This window comes from Propithecus coquereli, unplaced genomic scaffold, assembly GCF_000956105.1.
Source record: "Propithecus coquereli isolate 6110/MARCELLA unplaced genomic scaffold, Pcoq_1.0 Scaffold215, whole genome shotgun sequence".
In the NCBI taxonomy this organism is placed as follows: Eukaryota; Metazoa; Chordata; class Mammalia; order Primates; family Indriidae; genus Propithecus; species Propithecus coquereli.
The window spans coordinates 3,751,114-3,770,459 of record NW_012146634.1 but is presented as its reverse complement, the minus strand read 5'-3'; the positions used below and the strand labels follow the sequence as shown (position 1 = coordinate 3,770,459).

Genomic DNA, 19,346 nt, shown 5'->3' with positions numbered 1-19,346 from the left:
AAAGAAAGAAAGAAAGAAAAGCAAAGAAGGAAAGAGGAAGGAAGGGAAGGAGGAAGGGAAAGAAAGAAAGAAAGAAAGAAAAGGAAGGAAGGAAGAAATAAATAGAGAAAGAAAATCTCAAAAGGTTACATACTATATGATTATATTTATATAACATCCTTGAAATGACAAAATTGTATTAATAGAAATGAAGAACAGACTAATTAGTGGTTGCTCAGGGTTAAAGAGAGGATGGGGGCAGGAACCAGAGGGTGTGACCATTCAGGACAGCAGAGGGATCCTTGTGGTGATGGAAATGCTCTGCACCTAACTGTATCAACATCAATATCCAGTTTGTGATATTGTATCTCAGTTTCCCAAGATGCTGCTATTGGGGGAAACTGTTTAAAATGTACAAGGGATGTCTCCATAGTATTCTTATAACTGCATGTCAATCTACAACTATCTTTTTAAAAAAGTTTAATGAAAAAAAGTAGCATTAGTTGTTCATGATTTTTCTGGTAGCTTCTCCATTTCACTTCTGTTTCACACTCCCGTTCAGCCAGATGGCAAGAATTAGATCTTGGTCAATTGAGGGTCTCCCTACTTGCTCATATCTAAGTTTAGGGAAACTTATGATGCCAATATTGTGCTTGACGTCATCATCTATGTTGGTTTCTACCCCTGAGCAGTTTTCAGCCATCTGTCCCTCTAAGACACTGCTGCATCCTCCTTGCTCTCCCCGCCCCAATTCTCTACTCATTCTTGCTCTAAATGTGCTGCAAAAAACCTTGAGTGGCCATCTCAGGTCTATTCGGCAGATATGCCCCATGGGCATCTCTACTCCACGAGCCCAAGGACAGGGAGACTCGAGGGCTATGCTTGGATATTGGGGCCAGAGGCTTCCTTTATGCTCAGGTCCTCTTGTGTCCTCACTCCACCTCACATCCATTTGCAGCTGGGGAAGGGCTTGGGGCCCCTTGTTAGGCACCCACACTTCCTTTCTGATTCTCCTCTCTCCTGATCCAAATTTTATCCACTCCGAGGTCAGAAAATGGTATTTGATAGTGGATTTATTCTTCCAAATCTTATATCTTTGGTCTGTTCCTCAGATTTTCTCTTCTTGGTTCTCAGCATTCTCTTGAATTTTCCCTCTTCTGAGGGGACAAGCATAGAATCCCCTTACTACTGCTTGAATGAGTCACAGAGTAACAGGAAGTATGGAGGAAACCTTCCTGTCAATACAGCAGTGCACTAAGCTGTGGTATTTCCTACCATCTTTTGTCCTTAGCTTACTACTCATCCTTCTATTTGTCCCTTCAGCTTGTGGCCCAGATCCTGGAACATAAAGACATAGGCTTTGTGATGGTGGATTCCAAGAAAGAAGCCAGGCTTGCCAAGAAACTGGGTAAGTGTGATTTTTGAGATACTGTATATCAGGAAGAAACAGTGTAGCTTGCAAAAAAAAAAAAAAAAAAAAAGTTTCACTTATTCTTGTAAGATAACTGGGCTATTTTAAAATAAATATAAAATGGTCTGGCATATGTTAGTCTTGGGTTCAGGAAGAGTTTCACAAAAGTAAAGATGGGCCTGTGGTTTAAGATTAAGTGGTTTCACATTAATCATGTAATATATCTTTGTAACAGTACAATGAAGAAGGTTTCTTCCTGGAGAAACTGACACTAAAGATTCAAGCCTTTATTTTCGGCTCTTTTCAGTTGGCCAAAAGGCCAGCTTCTCTTATCTCACCACTGCGGTGATCTCTCTGAGAGAGTTAAAATCTCTTCTTCCATCATTTATTATTTCCTTGTCTGTTGGCTGAAGCAGCCAACAAAAGATAGCATTAATAGTGGTGACTCAAGGGTCTCAGTCGTTTCTAAATTTAAGACTAAATCCCAGCTGGGCACTATCACCAAGGACGAGAAGGAGGATTTAGGTGAGGTAACGGTTAAGTGATCACGCAGTGGAAGTTGTAATTGCTCGTGTCAATATATCATGTTTAAGGGCAAGTGCACTTTAAGAGTCTTACCTCTGTAATCCCAAGGAGAGAGACTATAGGTAACTCTGGTTTTCAAACACCACGCACATGTACTGCCATTTGGCTTTTTCTGCATGACCAGTGAAGAATGGCTGTTAAAAAAAATAGCAAGAGGTGATAAAACAGGACCTTTGAAGAAAGGTTAATTGGATTTGGAGCAGTAAGCACAGAATAAAAAAGATTAGTGGTGGTTCAATAAATACCTTTAGGTACATAAAAGTTCACCATCTTAGAAAATTACAAATAACCGTTTTCTATTTTATTTTTAAGAAGACCAGATTTTTTTTAAAGATTTAAATTATAGGAGACTATTTATGTTAGATACAAAGAAGAATTCATGACTATAAAATGATAATGAATTATTAAGAATGTCTGGGATGTCTCTTTCCCTGGAGACATATTAAGAAATATTTTTCCCCTTGAGCATGGGGACAAAATATGTTCAACTCCTCCCCTGGAGTCCGAAACAATTTAATGAGTCCTGCCTCCTCCCCCAGCAGTCTACTGCCTCCTGGTCTTCTCCCTTCCCATTGTTTTAATGAGAAGTTGAATTGGGGAGAATTTGCAGTAAATGTAGTTAGAGGACAATGCTGGTGTCCCAGCGATCTAAAACTTTAGGGAAGACCAGCTGGGCAAGTATTCATAAAGACGGAGCAGCGAAGGACGTGACAGGGCTTGGTCCGTCTAAACAAACTTTTGTCCAATGTCAGCTTGGAGGAATCGGGGCAGGTTCTGTCTGGCTATTTGATTGTAGGGTTTTACAGGACACTGGTTGTATTTTGTGAACCTGCTCCTTCAGCTTCATCACCTCTTCCATTTACCTTAGTTCGGCCTCTATTAGGTTGTGCCTGAACTAGTGCGATAACTTTCTAACTGGTTTCACTCAAGACAAAATCCAAGAGGAGAGTGACTGATGTTCGCTATGGTACGTTTTAAAATCAGCCATGCTGGGCTCCAGGACTACCTGGCTTGCCGCTCCTTTTGATTTACAAATGGCATTCCCCGTGTGCCAGGGGCTCCTCAGACACGACTTGGGACACAATGGGCAGCATCCAGCCTTCCTGCCCCTAGAGGTTTTGCAGAACAGTTCAGAAAACATTGTTCGGCTAATAGAGACTTTGAAAACAATTAATCTAAGGAATCAAGGAAGCCATGCAGTTGGACTAAATGCCAGCCTCAGCTATTTAGCATTCCCTGGGGCGGGGGGAATTCAGTTTTCCAGCAAGCGTTTGTGAAAGAACACAACAGTACACCAAGGGCGCTGGAAAGCAGGAAAGGAGAAGATGCAGAACCTGTCCTTGCCGCTTCTGCCAGCTAACTGGGTTGGGAAGACATGTGAGATCCAGCTAGAACAGGAAAGCAAGCTGCTGGTTTTGCCACATACACTTACAAGGTGCCCACATCACCAGGTTCTCTGAGAGGCACTGGGGTACAAAGAAGACAATGATCCCGCCCTCGGAGAACTCACTGTGGTCGAGAGGACCTGTAAATGGGGCTGGGGAAAGATCACACATGAGCCCAGTGAGATTGGAGTGAGCTTCTTAGGAAAACTGAGCCCTAAGCTGGCCTGAAGGAGCCAACCAAGATGGAGGTCACAGGTTTGGGGACCAGGGGAACATAAGTGTAGAGAATCATGCTCTGCGACTTTTCCTTTACACACCCTGTGATAACAGCATGTTATAACGTGGCAAAGGGAGTTGCATAAGGAATTAGGGAGCATCACGGGAGTGCATGTCACCCGAGGGAGAATGAAAGGGACAGGGCTGGCACTAGGTTGTGGAAGGACTCGAATGCGAGGCTAAGGAGTCAGGTGGACAGTGGCCACTAGGATAAGGAGAATGACATGGGTCAGCAGTATTTTTGGAAAACTAAAGTAGTGGTGAGGTGGAGAACAGATTTTTCTTTTAAATTAAAACCCAGTTGGAATTGTTAGTTCTTGACTCATTCAAATTAAATGTCCACTTTGGGAGCCCTTCATAAGTGCTATTTTGGGGGGACTGGTGCTTGGGTTAGTGCTAGTTCCCCTGACCGGGACCCCACGGTCACCCAGGGACCCTGACTCAGACCTGAACCGATGCAATGGCTCCGCCTACATCAGGAGGACCTTGTCCTTGGGCCTCTTTGTTTCTTCCAGGTTTTAATGAAGAAGGAAGCCTGTACATTCTTAAGGGTGATCGCACAATTGAGTTTGATGGCGAATTTGCAGCTGATGTTTTAGTGGAGTTTCTTTTGGATGTAAGTATTTATGCACAGTGACCCTGCATGGAGCTGTCTGGGCTCAAATAGAGAGGGGGGTATAACCCCAAAGTGAGAACAGGGAAGCTGGAGAACCTGACCTGGTCTAAGACAGGTTTCTCAGGCTCCGCAAGACACTAAGGAGCACCTACATCTTTGCACTACCTACTTCTCCTGGGAAACTGGCTCCTAAGTCATCCTAGAAACTGTTGATTAGTGACCAGAGGGTCACAAATCAGGACCACGTAGTGGTAACATGCCAATTCTCTTACCATTTACACACCAACATCCACCGAAATTCCTTCAGCTTTGCTCCAGAGGTGCTGAAGAAGAGCTGGTGGATGTGGGAAAGGGGGGATAATCGGTCACCTGAAGAGAGAGGAAGAAAGGAGTACCAATCAGCTACATCACCTCAGAGCAACAGAAAGAAGGGGCAGCACTAAAGAGCCCCCCAATATTATGCTCACTCTCAGCCGTGAAGGTACCACACCCTCAGACCCACATGCAGAGAGGAACAAACACTGTAAAAATATTTCATCCATAGATGAACTCACACTTTCAGTGACAGCTGTGAAACTGAACGCTTTTAACACATGTTCTTGCACAGATAAAATACCTACTGTTGACTCCATACTGATAATTCTTCATCTACCAGCTGGTACCCAGTGGTCTATTGCTTTCTCTACAGCCTCAAAAACCGGAGAGAAGGTTAGAGGCTAGTTGAAGGCCACTTCCTACCAAATAAAGTGCCCATTGACCCTACTTGGCCATCCCATTGACCCATATTGCAAGCCCTAAGGGCAACAGAACAACTCTGGGCCAACATGGCGCTGCCCCAACTTTATCGGCTAGGGAGAGGCTTTTGGAAATGAGACTCTAACTGCTTTTAATAATAAATAATGTGATTGAGCCACATAAGTAGAAGACCAGAGTTAGAGCAGATTTTAGACTTGATCAAATCAGGGCTCTAGCTCCATTTTTCTATGTAAATCACAGGTAATTCTGTTTTCAGTATGTTGCCTGTGTCCTCAAGCTGATTATTCTCAAGCTAGTTATAACATGGCCAGCAGCAGGAGCTGATACATCACTTTTCTGAATTTGTTTCTGATAATAGAAAAAAACAGATCTGGCTTCCCATTGCTGTCACGAGAGTAAAGAACTTTTCCAAAGCCTTCAGCAAATCTGTCCTCTTTGGGTCAGTCACTTGCCCATTCCTGAAGCAATAACTGAAAGAGAAGTTATGGAATCAACCTAAGTGTCCATCAATAGATGGATGGATAAAGAAAATGTGTTATATACACACAATGGAATACTATATTCAGCAGTAAAAAAGAAAAAAATTTTGTCATTTGCACCCATACAGATGGAATTGGAGAACATCATGCTAAGTGAAATAAGGCAGGCACAGAAAGACGAATACCACATGTTCTCACTTTTACGTAGAATCTAAAACAATCGAACTCATAGAAGCAGAGAGTAGAACGGTGGTTACCAGAGGCTGAGGGAGGTGGGGGAGTTGGGAGATCACGGTCAAGGGGCACAAAGCCTCAATGAGACAGGAGGAATAAGAGTTTTTTGAAATATATTGCGCAGCATGATGAATATAGTAAATATAATAATAATGTATTATACCTTTCAAAATCACTAAGAGAGTAAATTTCAAATGTTTTCATCACAAAGAATGATAAGTATTTGAGGTGATGAATGTTAATTAGCTTGATTTAATTATTTTGCATTCTATTCATAAGTCATAACATCATTTTGTACCCCATAAATATGTACAACTATAATTTGTTAATTTACAATTGAAAATCAAAAATTTTAGAAACTGGAAAGAGAAATAGAATTGTCCCTAGAAAATTATCCCCAAACCAATCATTCCACCCCTTGAGTCAAGATCAGTTCCTCAAAAGGTGCTACTTCCGTGCTCACTGGGGTGGGGATGGGGTGGATGCTTGAGGCACCAACCACAGAGCCCACTACAACTTCTCTCTGAAGAACTCTTTCTCCACTGGGAGAGAAAGAGTTTCCCCAGTGGAGAAAGAGTTCTCATATTTGAACATATTTGTGTGTGTGTGTGTGTGTGTGTTTGTGTGTGTGTGTGTGTGGCATTTCAGCTAATTGAAGACCCAGTGGAGATCATTAACACCAAACTGGAAGTCCAAGCCTTTGAACGCATTGAGGACCAGACCAAACTCATCGGCTTTTTCAAGAGTCAGGACTCAGAATGTAAGTGATCTGTCTTCCCCAGCCTGTCAGTCTAAAGCCTACATTCCCAGCAAGATACGTTAGAATATCCCAAAAGCGAAGGGATCTTTGGCATATCTTTTACTGGGTACAATAGAAGTTAGAATCCTTCCGGTGCCTAGCGCAGTGGAAAGCATTTGCAAAAATTATGCAAGACAGGCAGGGGAGCTGAAAGGACATTAAGGTTGGGCCACGTTCTCTGGCCTTGAAGAGGGGTGAGTGTTTTACAGAAGAGAGAAAAGCGCCTCCTCCACTTTTCCCACCTGCCCACCTCCCAGTCGGATTCTCCCCCACAAGGGGACCAGCAGTGAATTGTTTCCCTGACATTGGCAGCTTTCGTGGTCATCAGCTGGAGAGCTTCTCAGTCAATTGGAAAGCATGAGAGGAAAATTTGGGTAGGGATAGATTTAGCAGCTGCTACAGAATGTGGAAAATTGCTGGCCAAGCCCGCAGCTGACCACCGAGGCTGCCTGCCATAGTGCAGCCACACCCTTGGGCATGTTCCCTTTGAAAGCTTTGTGGGCAGGTTTTGGGTGGGCGCACGGACCTAGGGTGGCATCACCACAGCCTGTACAGGGATGAGAGGGTGGTGGGTGGGAATCAGGAAGAACAGGGAGAAGGGACCAGGAAGGTAACTATTTGAATACTGTATCTTAAAAAAAAAAACTCCTTTGGCAGCATGGGCCCTATGAGTTAAGCCTTTTTCTGGTGTCTCAGCCTTGGAGAGAGGGGACGGGCATGACTACGAAATAGAATCTGGCAGCCTTCCTACAAGTAGGAGCTGTAAATGTGAGCTGCTTATGACTATTTCTGGAAACCGCAAAATATTTTGAAATTATTTGCAAACCATTTCTTTACCCAATCTGTCCACTAGCATCTTTAGTCATTTCGCCAACCACCACCCACCTGTTTTCTCTCTCCTATGCCCCAATTTAACCCTCCTCTCGCTCATTTCCTTCAAATGGGTGTGTTAGGGGAGGTGGCTAACCAGGGAGTTTTGCCCCAGTTCTTCATTAGGTGACTTTATTTCAGTTCGCACACTTCCATATCAGTGCTGACCACTCTGGGGTGCTTCTCCTGCCCTTCTACTTTCTCCCCTTTATTTCATTTCCTTCTGTTTCCCCTTTTTCTTCTCAGTCCCTGCCACCCAATTTGTCTCCATCCTTATGTTTCTCTCTCCTCCTCCACTAAGCTCAGGATGGCAGATGGAGGGAGGCAAGGCCACGGTTAGGATAAAGAACACACCTTCCAGGTTCCTTCTTCCCCTACCCTAAACTAGTAATCACAACAACGCCACTTAATTAACACACTTCATATGCCAGGCCTATGCTGTTAGCTTGTGTGGATATCTTAATTTCATTCTCACAACAAGCCTTTGAGGTGGTTACCATTATTATCTGCATTTTGATAATGATGAAAGGGTGGAACAGAAAGTTTCAACTAACTCACCCGTTATCATACATGGTGATAAATGGTGGAGCCAAGATTGAAACCCCAGGAATCTGACTTTAGGGCTTATACACTTAACTACTGGGCTGTATTTTTAAAACTTCACAAACTTAGGGCATTGCACACATAAAATATGATGATGCTTCAATGGCATAAAGTGCGGGTAAAGTGGAAGAGATTTGGGCTTAGTGAACAGAAATTTTTTTTACCTACTTTATGTTATATAACAATAAGAAAAAACAAAATAATAGGAAATATATAGCACATACTGCATTGTAAAAAATTTCCAAATAAAATATTTTAAAATTTTGAATAAGCATCTTGTGCTTGCTTCCAAGAATATGGCTTTTTGATATTAGGTTTTATGCTTGAAATAACAACATGCAATTCCTGATCAAGATTTTACATGATGATCTCTTCAAATTCTTGACAGTCACCATTGACAAGAGACATCACTTGCACATGTGGATGGTAGAAAGTGGGAGGACAATATTCATTGCTTTTTCTTTGATGGATGAACGTTCTTTTCTTGCCATTGTACATAATTCAGATAATTCAATCTCTAAAGTGTCCTTCAAGGGTGAGCACATTCTTTCAATCAGATAGCTATTACTTTTCTTTTCACTGATATATGTAATGTTCATATTCTTTATGGTAATTTGAATGGATTTGAAAGGATTGCAAATCTAATTCAACTTTTTCATATTCTATATTTCAAAATAATGATAAAGCTTTTCCTAGGAATGCACAGATATTGCTCTACTGGTCTTAATAATTATTCTTAAAAATTTAAATAATAAAATTGCTAGTGAATCATTTTAACCTCCTTTTTAAAGTTGAATTTTTGCTTTTAAATTAATAAACTTTGTCAGTATACTATATATTACACACAGTTCTTGCAATTTTCAATTAAATATAGTCAGATAAGTTCTCAGCAAGGTCCAGCATTTTTTGAAACCCATAATTATCGCTCAAAATTTTTCAAAGTGAGTGTAATTCACAATCTACCTTTCAATCTACTTCTTGGCTGACAAGCTCTTCATACAACTCTCCTTAAACAGTTAACCTACGTTAGTGTGAAACAGCAGAGGAAAGCCTGCTCACGCATTTCGTTACCAAAAGCTAAAAAGAGAAGGCTCGTGCAGGTTTACCTGTTATTAGTCACCTTTCTCGACGACAACCTTTTATGTGGAATTCACATTCACAGGCAAACCCTTCTATGACAGAGCTTTTCTGTAAATAAATATTACTCGAATCTCAAGATTTTCAGAAAGAACTTAGTGTAAAGCCCTTACACCTTCTTGTCATTGTAGCTACACCATCAGTACATGAACTTAGGCAGTGTTTTCAAAATGTTTTGACATGTTCACCTACTTCTTTGTATGTTTTATCCCCCCAAAATTGGTTTGGTTCCTCTTTGTAAGACAAGTGGTGTTATTCCGAGTGTTTCTCTCCAGAGTTTCTAACTGGTGCTATCAACCACACCCAATGACTAAAGTCTGGTATGCTTATATCCAGCAGGGAAAACCCTGAGAGATGAGGAGAATGCTTAGATAAATCTTTGGTAAGCTGGAGGGGGCTGAATGTTCAGGAGTCTATTCCAGAAGGGAAAAGAGTCTTCAAGGAAACTGGGGAGTCAGACTGGGAGGAACCAGGAAGAAGCCAGTCGGCATCAAAACAGGACGTGGGGGCAGGAAAAATCTAGAGATTACATGAGATCAGACGGAGCAGAAGACGAGATGCAGTAGCCTGGAAGACAGCTGCTATTTGGGTGAGGCTACAGGTTTCACCTCATTTTGAATAACCCACCTGGGGGTGTCACCTTGCCTCATCCTTCATCTTAAGTGATGTAGACCAGCTCTCCAAGAGAAGAAAGGGGCTCCTGACACAGGCCGAAGCCCTTCCTTCCATCAGGGCAGGAGTTCCCAGAGGTGAGGAGAAATTTATCAGGAACAGGGAGATTGGGGAAAGGGAGACAGGGGATTCTGCAGCTTTAGACACAGACGGCTTAGGTATCACTCTAGCCATTCTACTTCCTCACCCTCCGTCTATGCATTCTTCAAATGTTCCCAACCATCTGCCCCCACCCCCTTACCCAATGCTCTACCCCTGCTATCAGGCTACAGGATATCTCTATGAGGATGAATTAGTTCAAGTGTGTATCAGTATGTACAAGGGTTCTTGTAAATGTTCAACTCCTCTCTCCTCTGAGTGTGTTGCACTCACCTCTATTACAGCAACTATTGCATTGCATTGTGATTGTTTAAGGGTCCCTAGCTCTTGAAAGGCTGAGAGCCTTTTGAGATCAGTGTCTTTTTCTTACTTATCTTGGTATCCCCTGAACCACCATTATTCTAAAAAAGGTGTTTTTTGTAAAATCTTAGAAAATTCTACACGGTCCCAGAATTCTAGCAAAAGCTTATACTTTTTATTGTTAAGGGATCTGGAATTCCATAAAAGGGAATAAAGTTAATCTTGTTAAGAATAAATCACAGGATCATTGATTCTCAGAGTTATAGAATTTATTCAGAACAACTACCACCACCACGATTACCAGCATCTCACATCGAAGGCTTGAATATGAGTAACTTCACCACGTAACCGCCCAGGTGTACAAAGGCACGGCATTTCCACACTCACGTGGTCTCATGCCTACCTTGACCAATCTGGACTCAAGTTTAGGACCGGAGTCAAGCATAGGCTTGATTAAATTTAGATAATCCTCTCAAGGCAACAGAATTTAACAAAAAAAAAACTTAAAAAAAAAAGAAAAGAAAACTAGGATTCACCAAGAGGGGTGCTCCTGCTAAGAAGTTTAAAAGCTGCTATGATGTCATTTTTGATTGAGGTCACTTTACACATTAAGGTGAATTTCCTTCTCATTTAGGGCTCATTTATATAGCAAACTGCACTTTTCTAGAGGGAATGATTATAATTAGCCGTGAGTTTGAGTGGAAGGACTCTTTTCTTTTGGTTTGGAGTTTTACATGTTTTTTTCTCTCCTTTGTCCTTTCTCAGTTTCCTGTTTTCTGCTTTCCATCTATGAACTTCATAAAAGTATAGTGAAGAGGTCTTCTCCTGGGCAATTCAATGCCAGTCAATTCAAACTCCTTGGGGGAAACTATGGGTTTAAGTAGTACTAAATAATTACCTACTTAAATATCTACTAAATAATTATCCAGTCAGGATTAACTGGCTTTCCACTATCTCTGCATCATTTAAAAAGAGAAGATACTGCAGTGTGCATCTTGAAAATGTCTCTCCCTTTCATCTCTTTTCTCTTAGATTACAAGGCTTTTGAAGAAGCATCTGAACACTTCCAGCCTTACATCAAATTTTTTGCCACCTTTGACAAAGGGGTAAGTATCTATGAAACCCCAATTTGAACAGTTTTGTAGGCATGAAGGATTAAAATTTGAACTTCTCACCACTTTTTCTTTTTTTTTTTTAGCAACATTAACCATCCTGCTTTGCCCCTTTCTCCAGAAGTGTTAGGAACACAGCAGTGAATCACTACTGAATGAGAGATGAGTACAAAGAGGATTAGGTCAGAGGACATAAGGCTAGTTCTAAAGACATCCAATGAAAAGTGATGGCACACCCTCATCTTCTCATACACTGAGAACGGAAAACGTGTGAGCCCAGAGTGTGCCTGGCCACTGAGCCATTGCTTCCTTTGCCCTTAGGAGCTACCCTCTCCCTTCCTGGAGTTGCACACTTCCCCTTTTCCTGGGCTGGGGTGGGTGTTGAAATGGGGAGGGGCATTGACCATCTGAAGCCCTGGTGCTTTAGAAATTTACCTACATCTTCTGGAGATATTGTGGATGTACTTTTCTACAATGCAAACGCTTTCTATTTTCTGGATGTGGAAAGTGATTTTATAAGCCAAAGAACAGCAGAGATAGACCTTGAATCAATGGGTAATTTATTTGGGTTCTACTGCAGAGTACTGTACTACTAAAGTAGCTACTATTTATTGAGTGTTTTCTATGTGTTGGAAACAGTTTGATCTATTGCATCTATCTTATATCTAATTCTTTAAATATCTTTGAAAGGTAAGAACTCCTATTTCCCAGAAAAGAAAAGATATTTAGAAAGGTTAAGTAATATCCAAGGTCTCCAGCAAATGAATAGAGGCACTGAGATCCCAGTTTAGGACAATCTATGCTCCAAACCTGCTTCCTTTCTTCTATACCACACCACTAAATAAAAGACTGTATATCTTTCCTTGAGATTCAGGGTACACCCTCCCCCCACATGCATGCATGCATAACACGTACATATGACACACACACCCATCCCACCTCCCCTTGCACACATGTGACACACACACATACCAATAGGAACCCCTAAATCACCGTATTTGCTGGAACAAATAAATGTAAGACAAACTAAGTTCTTGATCAAACTCAAGTAAAAGTTAACTGGAGAGTGGCTTATGGAGGAGCAGGATGGCTGGTGGGCAGTGCTCATGGGCCCTTACATTATGGTGAGTTAAGTGTCCCGTGGAAAACAAGAGGAAGCCCATGGGGGCGGTAGTAGGAAAAGGGCATGAGGAAAAAAGATCACATTCAGTTCGTGTATATATTGAGCCATTTCTATGGATATGGCCCTATCTTCGAGCTTATAATCCAGAAGAGAGGTCTATAATCTAAGTAATATAATCTAAACTCAAAGAAAGTTTGCCGTCATTGGTTGGATTAGAGTTGGGAGAGATCTTGAGCAAGACTATGAAAAAGAATAATAACTATCATTTATTAAGTACTCGTTATGTGGCAGAGTCTGTGCTAAGAGCTTTATGGAGGTTTTCTCATTTCATCTCCCCAACACCCCTGTAAGGGAGAAATTAGCATTCTCATTCCACACAGCAGGCAGCTGAGGCACCAAGAGAGTATGTGATTGGGTCATGGTCACATAGTTAACAAATCGTGAAGCTTGCTATAATCTCAGGTCAGCCTGACTTCAAAGTCAATGCTTTGTCCTATTATACTCAAGAGAAAGAAGCAATATATGTAAAATGTTTAGCTCATGTCTGGCACACAGTAAGCGTTTAATAAATGTTAGCTAGTTATGAGTATTATTATGGCAAGAAGGTAGTCCTCTAGGCTCAGGAGGATAGGAGGTTGGGATAGGATGTTAGTAGAGAAGGGGGTGGTACAGAGAAGCCTAAACTGCATCCACTACTGACGTTTAGTTCTGATGGGCCAGGAATAGCTAAAATGGGCCCTGGGTAAGAACCCATCGGAAAGGAAGAGAGGCAGGCAGACAAGCCTGGCCAAGCAGCACAGCCTTGGTTCTTAGAGGAGTGGTTCCACTCTGAGTTCAGGGTAGTGTCTGTTTTCAGAAGTGCCTCCCAGTCCAACTATATGGCTTCATGTCTGTGGCCCATGAAGAAGGTGAGGTCAGGCTATAATTAAAAACTCAGAAAGCTGCTTTACTGAAAACTTTGTAAGACACTGAGTCATAATTGTCACTGTTCATATAGCCTTGTGGAGTTTCATAACATTAAAAAAAAAGAAAGACACGTGGGGAGAGCTATTGCACTGAGAGGGCTCTGATGCCATTTGGGACTTAAAGAACTTGCACCCATCAGTTGTGGCGGCAGAGTGGGCAGAGGGTTGGTGGGGTCCAGAAGGCATGGCTACACCCAATGGTGTCCAGCAGGGGGTGCTAGAACAGAGGAGAGGGAAAGTAATAAATGACAGGAGGTGGCTGAAAAGATATTTGTACACCACACACTCAGGAAATCAGAGACACCTGGAGGTGCTTTGTAGAGGTTTAAAACCAGGAAAGGAAAGGGAGAAGAAAGCACTAACACAATCACAGAGATGAAAGAACTAACTGGCAAAAGTTGATATGACAAGAGGACCTGGCCATTAATGAGATGAATTAGAGATAGAAAAGACCCCAAAGTAATTTAAGGTAGCAAGTTTTTGCTTCAAGACAGAAAAAATTGTGAAGCTACTGAAAACATTGAAAATCTAGGAAGAAGAATCTATCGAGGAACATAGATGGGGTTATAGTCCTGTTTTCTAAAAGTTGGGAAAACGTTCAACTGGAGGTGTCTTTCATTAATTCATTCATTGACTCAACAAGTATTTACTGAGTGTCTTTTACGTGCCAGGCACTCTTCTCAGTGCCAGGGACACAACCTTGAGCAAAACAGATTCCTCCTGTTATAGAATTTAGAATTCAGTATGGGGAAGAGGAGATGAAAAGTCAGAAAGTAAATAAGTAAACAAACCAATAAATACATCACATGAGTTGGAGAACCATAAAGAGAGTGAGATGTCAAGGCTGCTGATGTAGATTTGGAAGTCAGTAATTCCCAACCACTGTCGATATTGGTATACCCCAAAGAGCTTTTAAAACCATTAGTCTGTTGGCCCCACTCCTGGAAACTTAGATTTTTTTTAGGGTTGTGACAAAGCCCAGGAATCTGCATCTTCTAAAAGTGTCCCAGGGAATTTTACAGGGCACACAGGTTTGGGACCAGTGCTGATCTGCTGATCTGCTGATCCCGATCCTAAATCAAGCCACACAAAGGCCCAACCTCTGAGGAAGCAGTTGGAGGAAGAAAGCGTCAAAGAGCCAAGTTGATGTCCACTCTGCTGCACCTTACAGCCTGAAAAGTGTCGGTTGTTACTATCCCACGTCTCCTCCCACTGGCCTGTTCCTTTCTCTCTGAGTGACCAGTGAGATGAAAAACCACTTTCCCTTTTGAATCACATTGGGGCCAAAGGGAGCTGTGACTATCCAAACAAAGTTAGTAGAGAAGACAGATATTGAGGAGGCCTAAATTCACTTTGTGCTGTTTTCATTGACAGTGACTGAAATGTCTTGCTAAGGTGTAGAAAAAGTATCTGTATCAAAATTTATATACATGCAGATGTCAGAAAAATGGCATTGTACTTTGTGGTTTTCTTGTCTTTGTCAAAATCTATTCCAACTAGTTAAAAAAAAGAAAAGCGTGAAAGAACTCATTTATATGGACCTATTAGCTCTTGCTAGTATACTCTATCCTCATGTGATTGCAATGCCCATGAACCAGCTCTGCTCCCAGCACAGGGCCTTGGATACAGTAGGCCCCGCTAAATATTTATTGAATAAATGAATGAAGAAATGCTTTAATCAGTAACTCTCCTTCAGTCCTTACCATCCAAGACACAATTGTAAGAATAAAAGAAAGAGGTCCTCTGAGATATAAGAAGGGGGCACTGCATGATGGTGGTGGGGAACAGTGAAGAGACCTCTGGAAAATTCTACTCAGGGTTCCCAAGACTTAAACTTAAGGACATGGAAATCCAATTTCACATTCATAGACCTAACATTGTGGACCCAGACACTGCATTCCGGAACCAGAGACTCCCACCCCCACACGCACGCGCAGACACAGGCTCACATGCCCAGGCACGCCCACCTGCCTGCCTTGGCAGCGGTTCTGAGCAGCTCCTGCAGGAGGCTTAATCGCAGCAGACTGTAATGGGGGACAAATTGATGAGAACACGTTACAAGAAGAACAAGGAAACATCTGACAAAAACACGTGCAGTGCCAATGCGGTATTTACAGGCATATATATTCCTTTCTTTACACTGTCACGGAGAAGGTAATTTTCAAATGAAAAGGAAGTTGGAATACAGGCAAGTTGGAGGTTTACAATACTCCATGGCCTGGGTTTGAATTCTGGTTCTACTCCTTCCAGGTGCATGGTCTTGACAGATCGCTTACCCAAATTGTGCCTCAGGTTCCTCATTTGTAAAATAAGTATAATAATATTCTTACCTCATACAATCAAAGTGAGGATTAAATATATTAATAAACCTAAAACACTTAGAACTACTGCCTGGCACATAATAAATACTCCGTATGTTTGCTATTATGACTGTTCTGTTCATTTGATCACTTCTCAACTCACAGAAGCACAGTTTTCTGGTTCCTAGAATATATAGTAAGTGAACTAAAAACCCCAGGCTCCAATGTCCTTCTCAAGCTCATTCTACCAGAGGCCCAGCTTTGCGAAGAGCTGTGTGTAAACTCAGACACTGGTTGTACGTTTGCTGCCCCTCCCTGGCTCCCTGCCTCTCAGCCCCATCATCCACCCCACCCCGTACCCCAGAGAAGAGGGGAAAAGCAAGAAAAAACTCCACATCTCCCCCTCTTAACATCAAAATGACAATAAAATCTCCTTCGACCGACTGTAGCTCTTAACGTGGCCTGTTTTCTTTATCTCTGAGTAGGATGATAGCATTTCTTTCCCTCAAGTATTATAAGAACTGTCTTTTGGAATATAGTGACCTGGAATTGACGGCAATTGCTGACAAACACCATATGAACATCAGGGCTTCCTCAGCACGCAGCTCCTGTGTAAGAGTTTATGTGTACCCCGTTCCTCCCCCTCCCCAGGTGGTCGCAGCTGCCCGGGGTCACTGCGCTGTGGGTTACCACCACAGAGCGTCAGCTCTTAGGCAACTCCTCTTCAGTGTCAAGGGAACCACTGTTCATCCCTGTGCTTTCTTGGATCACAGCTCGGAACTAGAAAAGAATGGCATTTGGTTTTCTATAGAGCACTGCACATTCCAGGCCTCTCAAATCATTTCACAAAGAGAGGTCCTGAGTTCAGCAGCTGTGCCGGCCAACACAGCAACCGTTCGGCCTTGACAAACACACTGACCATGTAGCCACTTGAATCAAGAGAGAAAACATCTTCCAGGCCGTGGGCTGGTGCCCTGAGCTTTTTATTTAATATCTGTTACGGGGTGAGCAACTCATCCTGGCTTGCTGGGGTCTATCCGGGTTTAGCACTGAAAGTCCTGCATCCCGGGAAACGCCTCTCCCCTGAGCAAAGCAGAACATTTGGTCACCTTATGACTGGTTCCTAGAGCCTGACAAACCATCAGGCAAGCCTGGCACTGAGAGATTTAACTGTAGGGCCAGCCCCTCCACCCAAACAGCAATTAGAGCTTGTGAGCTGATCAAGGACAGATTAATGGGTTGGCTTCTGATTCCGGGTACCTAATGTTTTCAGAATTTCCATCAATCGCCTGTTCTATCAAAATTGGTTCAATGAAATCCACACAGCTCAGGACAGTAAATATGCTCCATTGGCTTTGCTTCCCCCTCCAGTCCTGGTAAATATAGTAGAGTGATGGCGATTATAGAATTAAATTTTCCACTTTTCATTCCAGCTGTTCCCAGCTCCTGTTTGACACTCATTTGCCAAATAAGTTGTTTTCTTTCCAGCCCAGGACTCAGGTGATGTGTTCCTATCACCTCAACACTGAAGTTAAAACTGTACATGTGCTCTCCTGTCTTTGCCAGAGAATACACACACCACACACTACTCCTAGATGGACAACCCATTGCTTCTCTAGACTAGCGTTCAAATAAACTTCATTTTATTTCTAACTATTACAGGTTGCAAAGAAATTGTCCTTGAAGATGAATGAGGTTGACTTCTATGAGCCATTTATGGATGAGCCCATTGCCATCCCTGACAAACCTTACACAGAAGAGGAGATCGTGGAGTTTGTGAAGGAACACCAAAGGTGCCTGAGATGGCGTGCAAGGGGTGGGGGTTCTAGGGTCTGGAGAATGGAGAAGAGCTTCTCGGTGCTGACATCTCAGACCCACCAAGAGCAGCATCCTAGAGTCAGTATCCCAGCAGAACAGACCTTAGCAGTACAGCTTTATTGGTCATCGATAAATAGCAGGGATGTTACTACTTCTGAATATGGGTCTACACTTGCAAGCATGATTAGACTACCTCCCGCCAGTCAGCAAATCACCTTAGAGCCGGAGCAAGATATGAATAAAAGTCTACACTAAAAATGATAGCAATTTATCGAAAGCTTCCTATGTGCCAAGTACCACACTCAGTGCTTTGTGGAAACCATTTTATCTAACTTTACAGGGTAACTATTGCTATCCCAACTTTAGAGATCAAGGAATTGGACTCAAAATAGTTAAATAACTTAGCCAAGGATGAACATTCTGCATGTAGAACTTCTGGGAAAGGAAGACTTGTTACCATTTAGAGTGGCCATAGCATGAATCAGCAATCTTTTTCTGTACAGAACCAAACAGTAAATATTTCAGGCTCTGTGGGCCAGATGGCCTCTGTTGCAACCACTCAACTCTGCCAGTGTAGCATGAAAGCAGCCATAGACCATGTGTAAACAAATGGGTGTGGCTGGGTCCCAGTACAAGTTCACTTACAAAAACAGAAGGCACTGGCTGGATTTGGCCCACCAGCTGTAGTTTGCTGACCCTGCTCTTGAGGGAGGGACAATACAGAAACATGGAACATAGCAGTGGGCTCACTGCCCCACCCAGCCACTCTTCCCACATATGCACAAGCATGTTCACTGAACCCAGAGCATCATGATCCCCTCATCTGGACAATCCTAGCCCCTGCCGGGAGGCAGGACTTGGAGGAATAAATATTAACATGTCTAGCACTGTTTGCCAACATTCAGAAAGAAATGAACTATGAGCAAAATACAGGTCCCACCTGCTCCCCCAAACATCCCCAAAGGGCTTGTGATGGATGACCGGTGATAGAACAAAGGTAGCTCTGGACTAGGGAAACTGAGAGTTTCTGTTTTCTCTGTGAGGTTTCCTCATTCCAGGCCTGCTGCAGGCTCTCAGCAGTGGCACCTACGTGTGAGGAGGGAATTGGCTTCTTGCCCTGGGAATGAGCTGACCCTGTGCCCTCCGACCCATTGTTTGTAATAGACTTTATAACCCTTGGGTCAAGTGGGTCTGTGAAAAGGCTGAGTGGTTTAGGCCCAGCTCTGACACAGCGGGGTAGAGCAGGTCTACTTCCTTAGTGGAGAAGGGGTTTTTAGGGCTCTTCATGCAAATGCACCAGCATCTCACCCTACATTTCATTGTGTTGAGGCTGTAGTATCCACCATGGTGATTCCTACTCAAGGAAACTTTTTTTTTTTCCAGACCCACTCTACGTCGCCTACGCCCAGAAGATATGTTTGAAACATGGGTAAGAAAATGGCAAGCTCTTTCTGCCTTTTAGAAATGAGTATATTCCCCAAGAGTAGTGTCCCTTTGATTAAGTCTCCAGACTCAAACTAAGTCTTATTTGGCTGGGGTGGGTGTCTGGATGGTGTAGTGTTTGAAACATGGACAATGTCACACTCAATTAAAACCCAGTTCTCCATGGATCCTAGTTTAGCCTCTTTGGTACTACTCACTGGGCAAAATTACTCTGTGTCTGAGTTCACTTCCCCCAGTGACTACGATTCTGTTCATTGGCCACCAGAAACCCCAGGTAACATGGTGGAGGGAGCTCAGGCTGTATAGTCATACAGACTTGGGGGCCACCTCGTAGATTTGTGTCCTACATCAGTCATGTGGTCTTTCTGAGCTTTAGTTTTCCCA

The 19,346-nt window shown here is 42.7% G+C and overlaps 1 protein-coding gene across 2 annotated transcripts in view; it reads left to right on the top strand.

Annotated features, from left to right (window-relative positions):
* The window catches only part of CASQ2 (calsequestrin 2 (cardiac muscle)), a 63,198-nt gene that overhangs the window by 22,267 nt on the left and 21,585 nt on the right, over positions 1-19,346 (top strand). The window contains exons 2-7 of one of the 2 annotated variants that reach the window (XM_012644591.1): positions 1,303-1,387; positions 4,152-4,252; positions 6,370-6,481; positions 11,234-11,307; positions 17,364-17,494; positions 18,903-18,948. In XM_012644591.1, coding sequence (XP_012500045.1) covers positions 1,303-1,387; positions 4,152-4,252; positions 6,370-6,481; positions 11,234-11,307; positions 17,364-17,494; positions 18,903-18,948 — 549 coding nt within the window. The remainder of the gene's footprint in view (positions 1-1,302; positions 1,388-4,151; positions 4,253-6,369; positions 6,482-11,233; positions 11,308-17,363; positions 17,495-18,902; positions 18,949-19,346) is intronic. The other variant, XM_012644592.1, reaches the window with a different exon arrangement.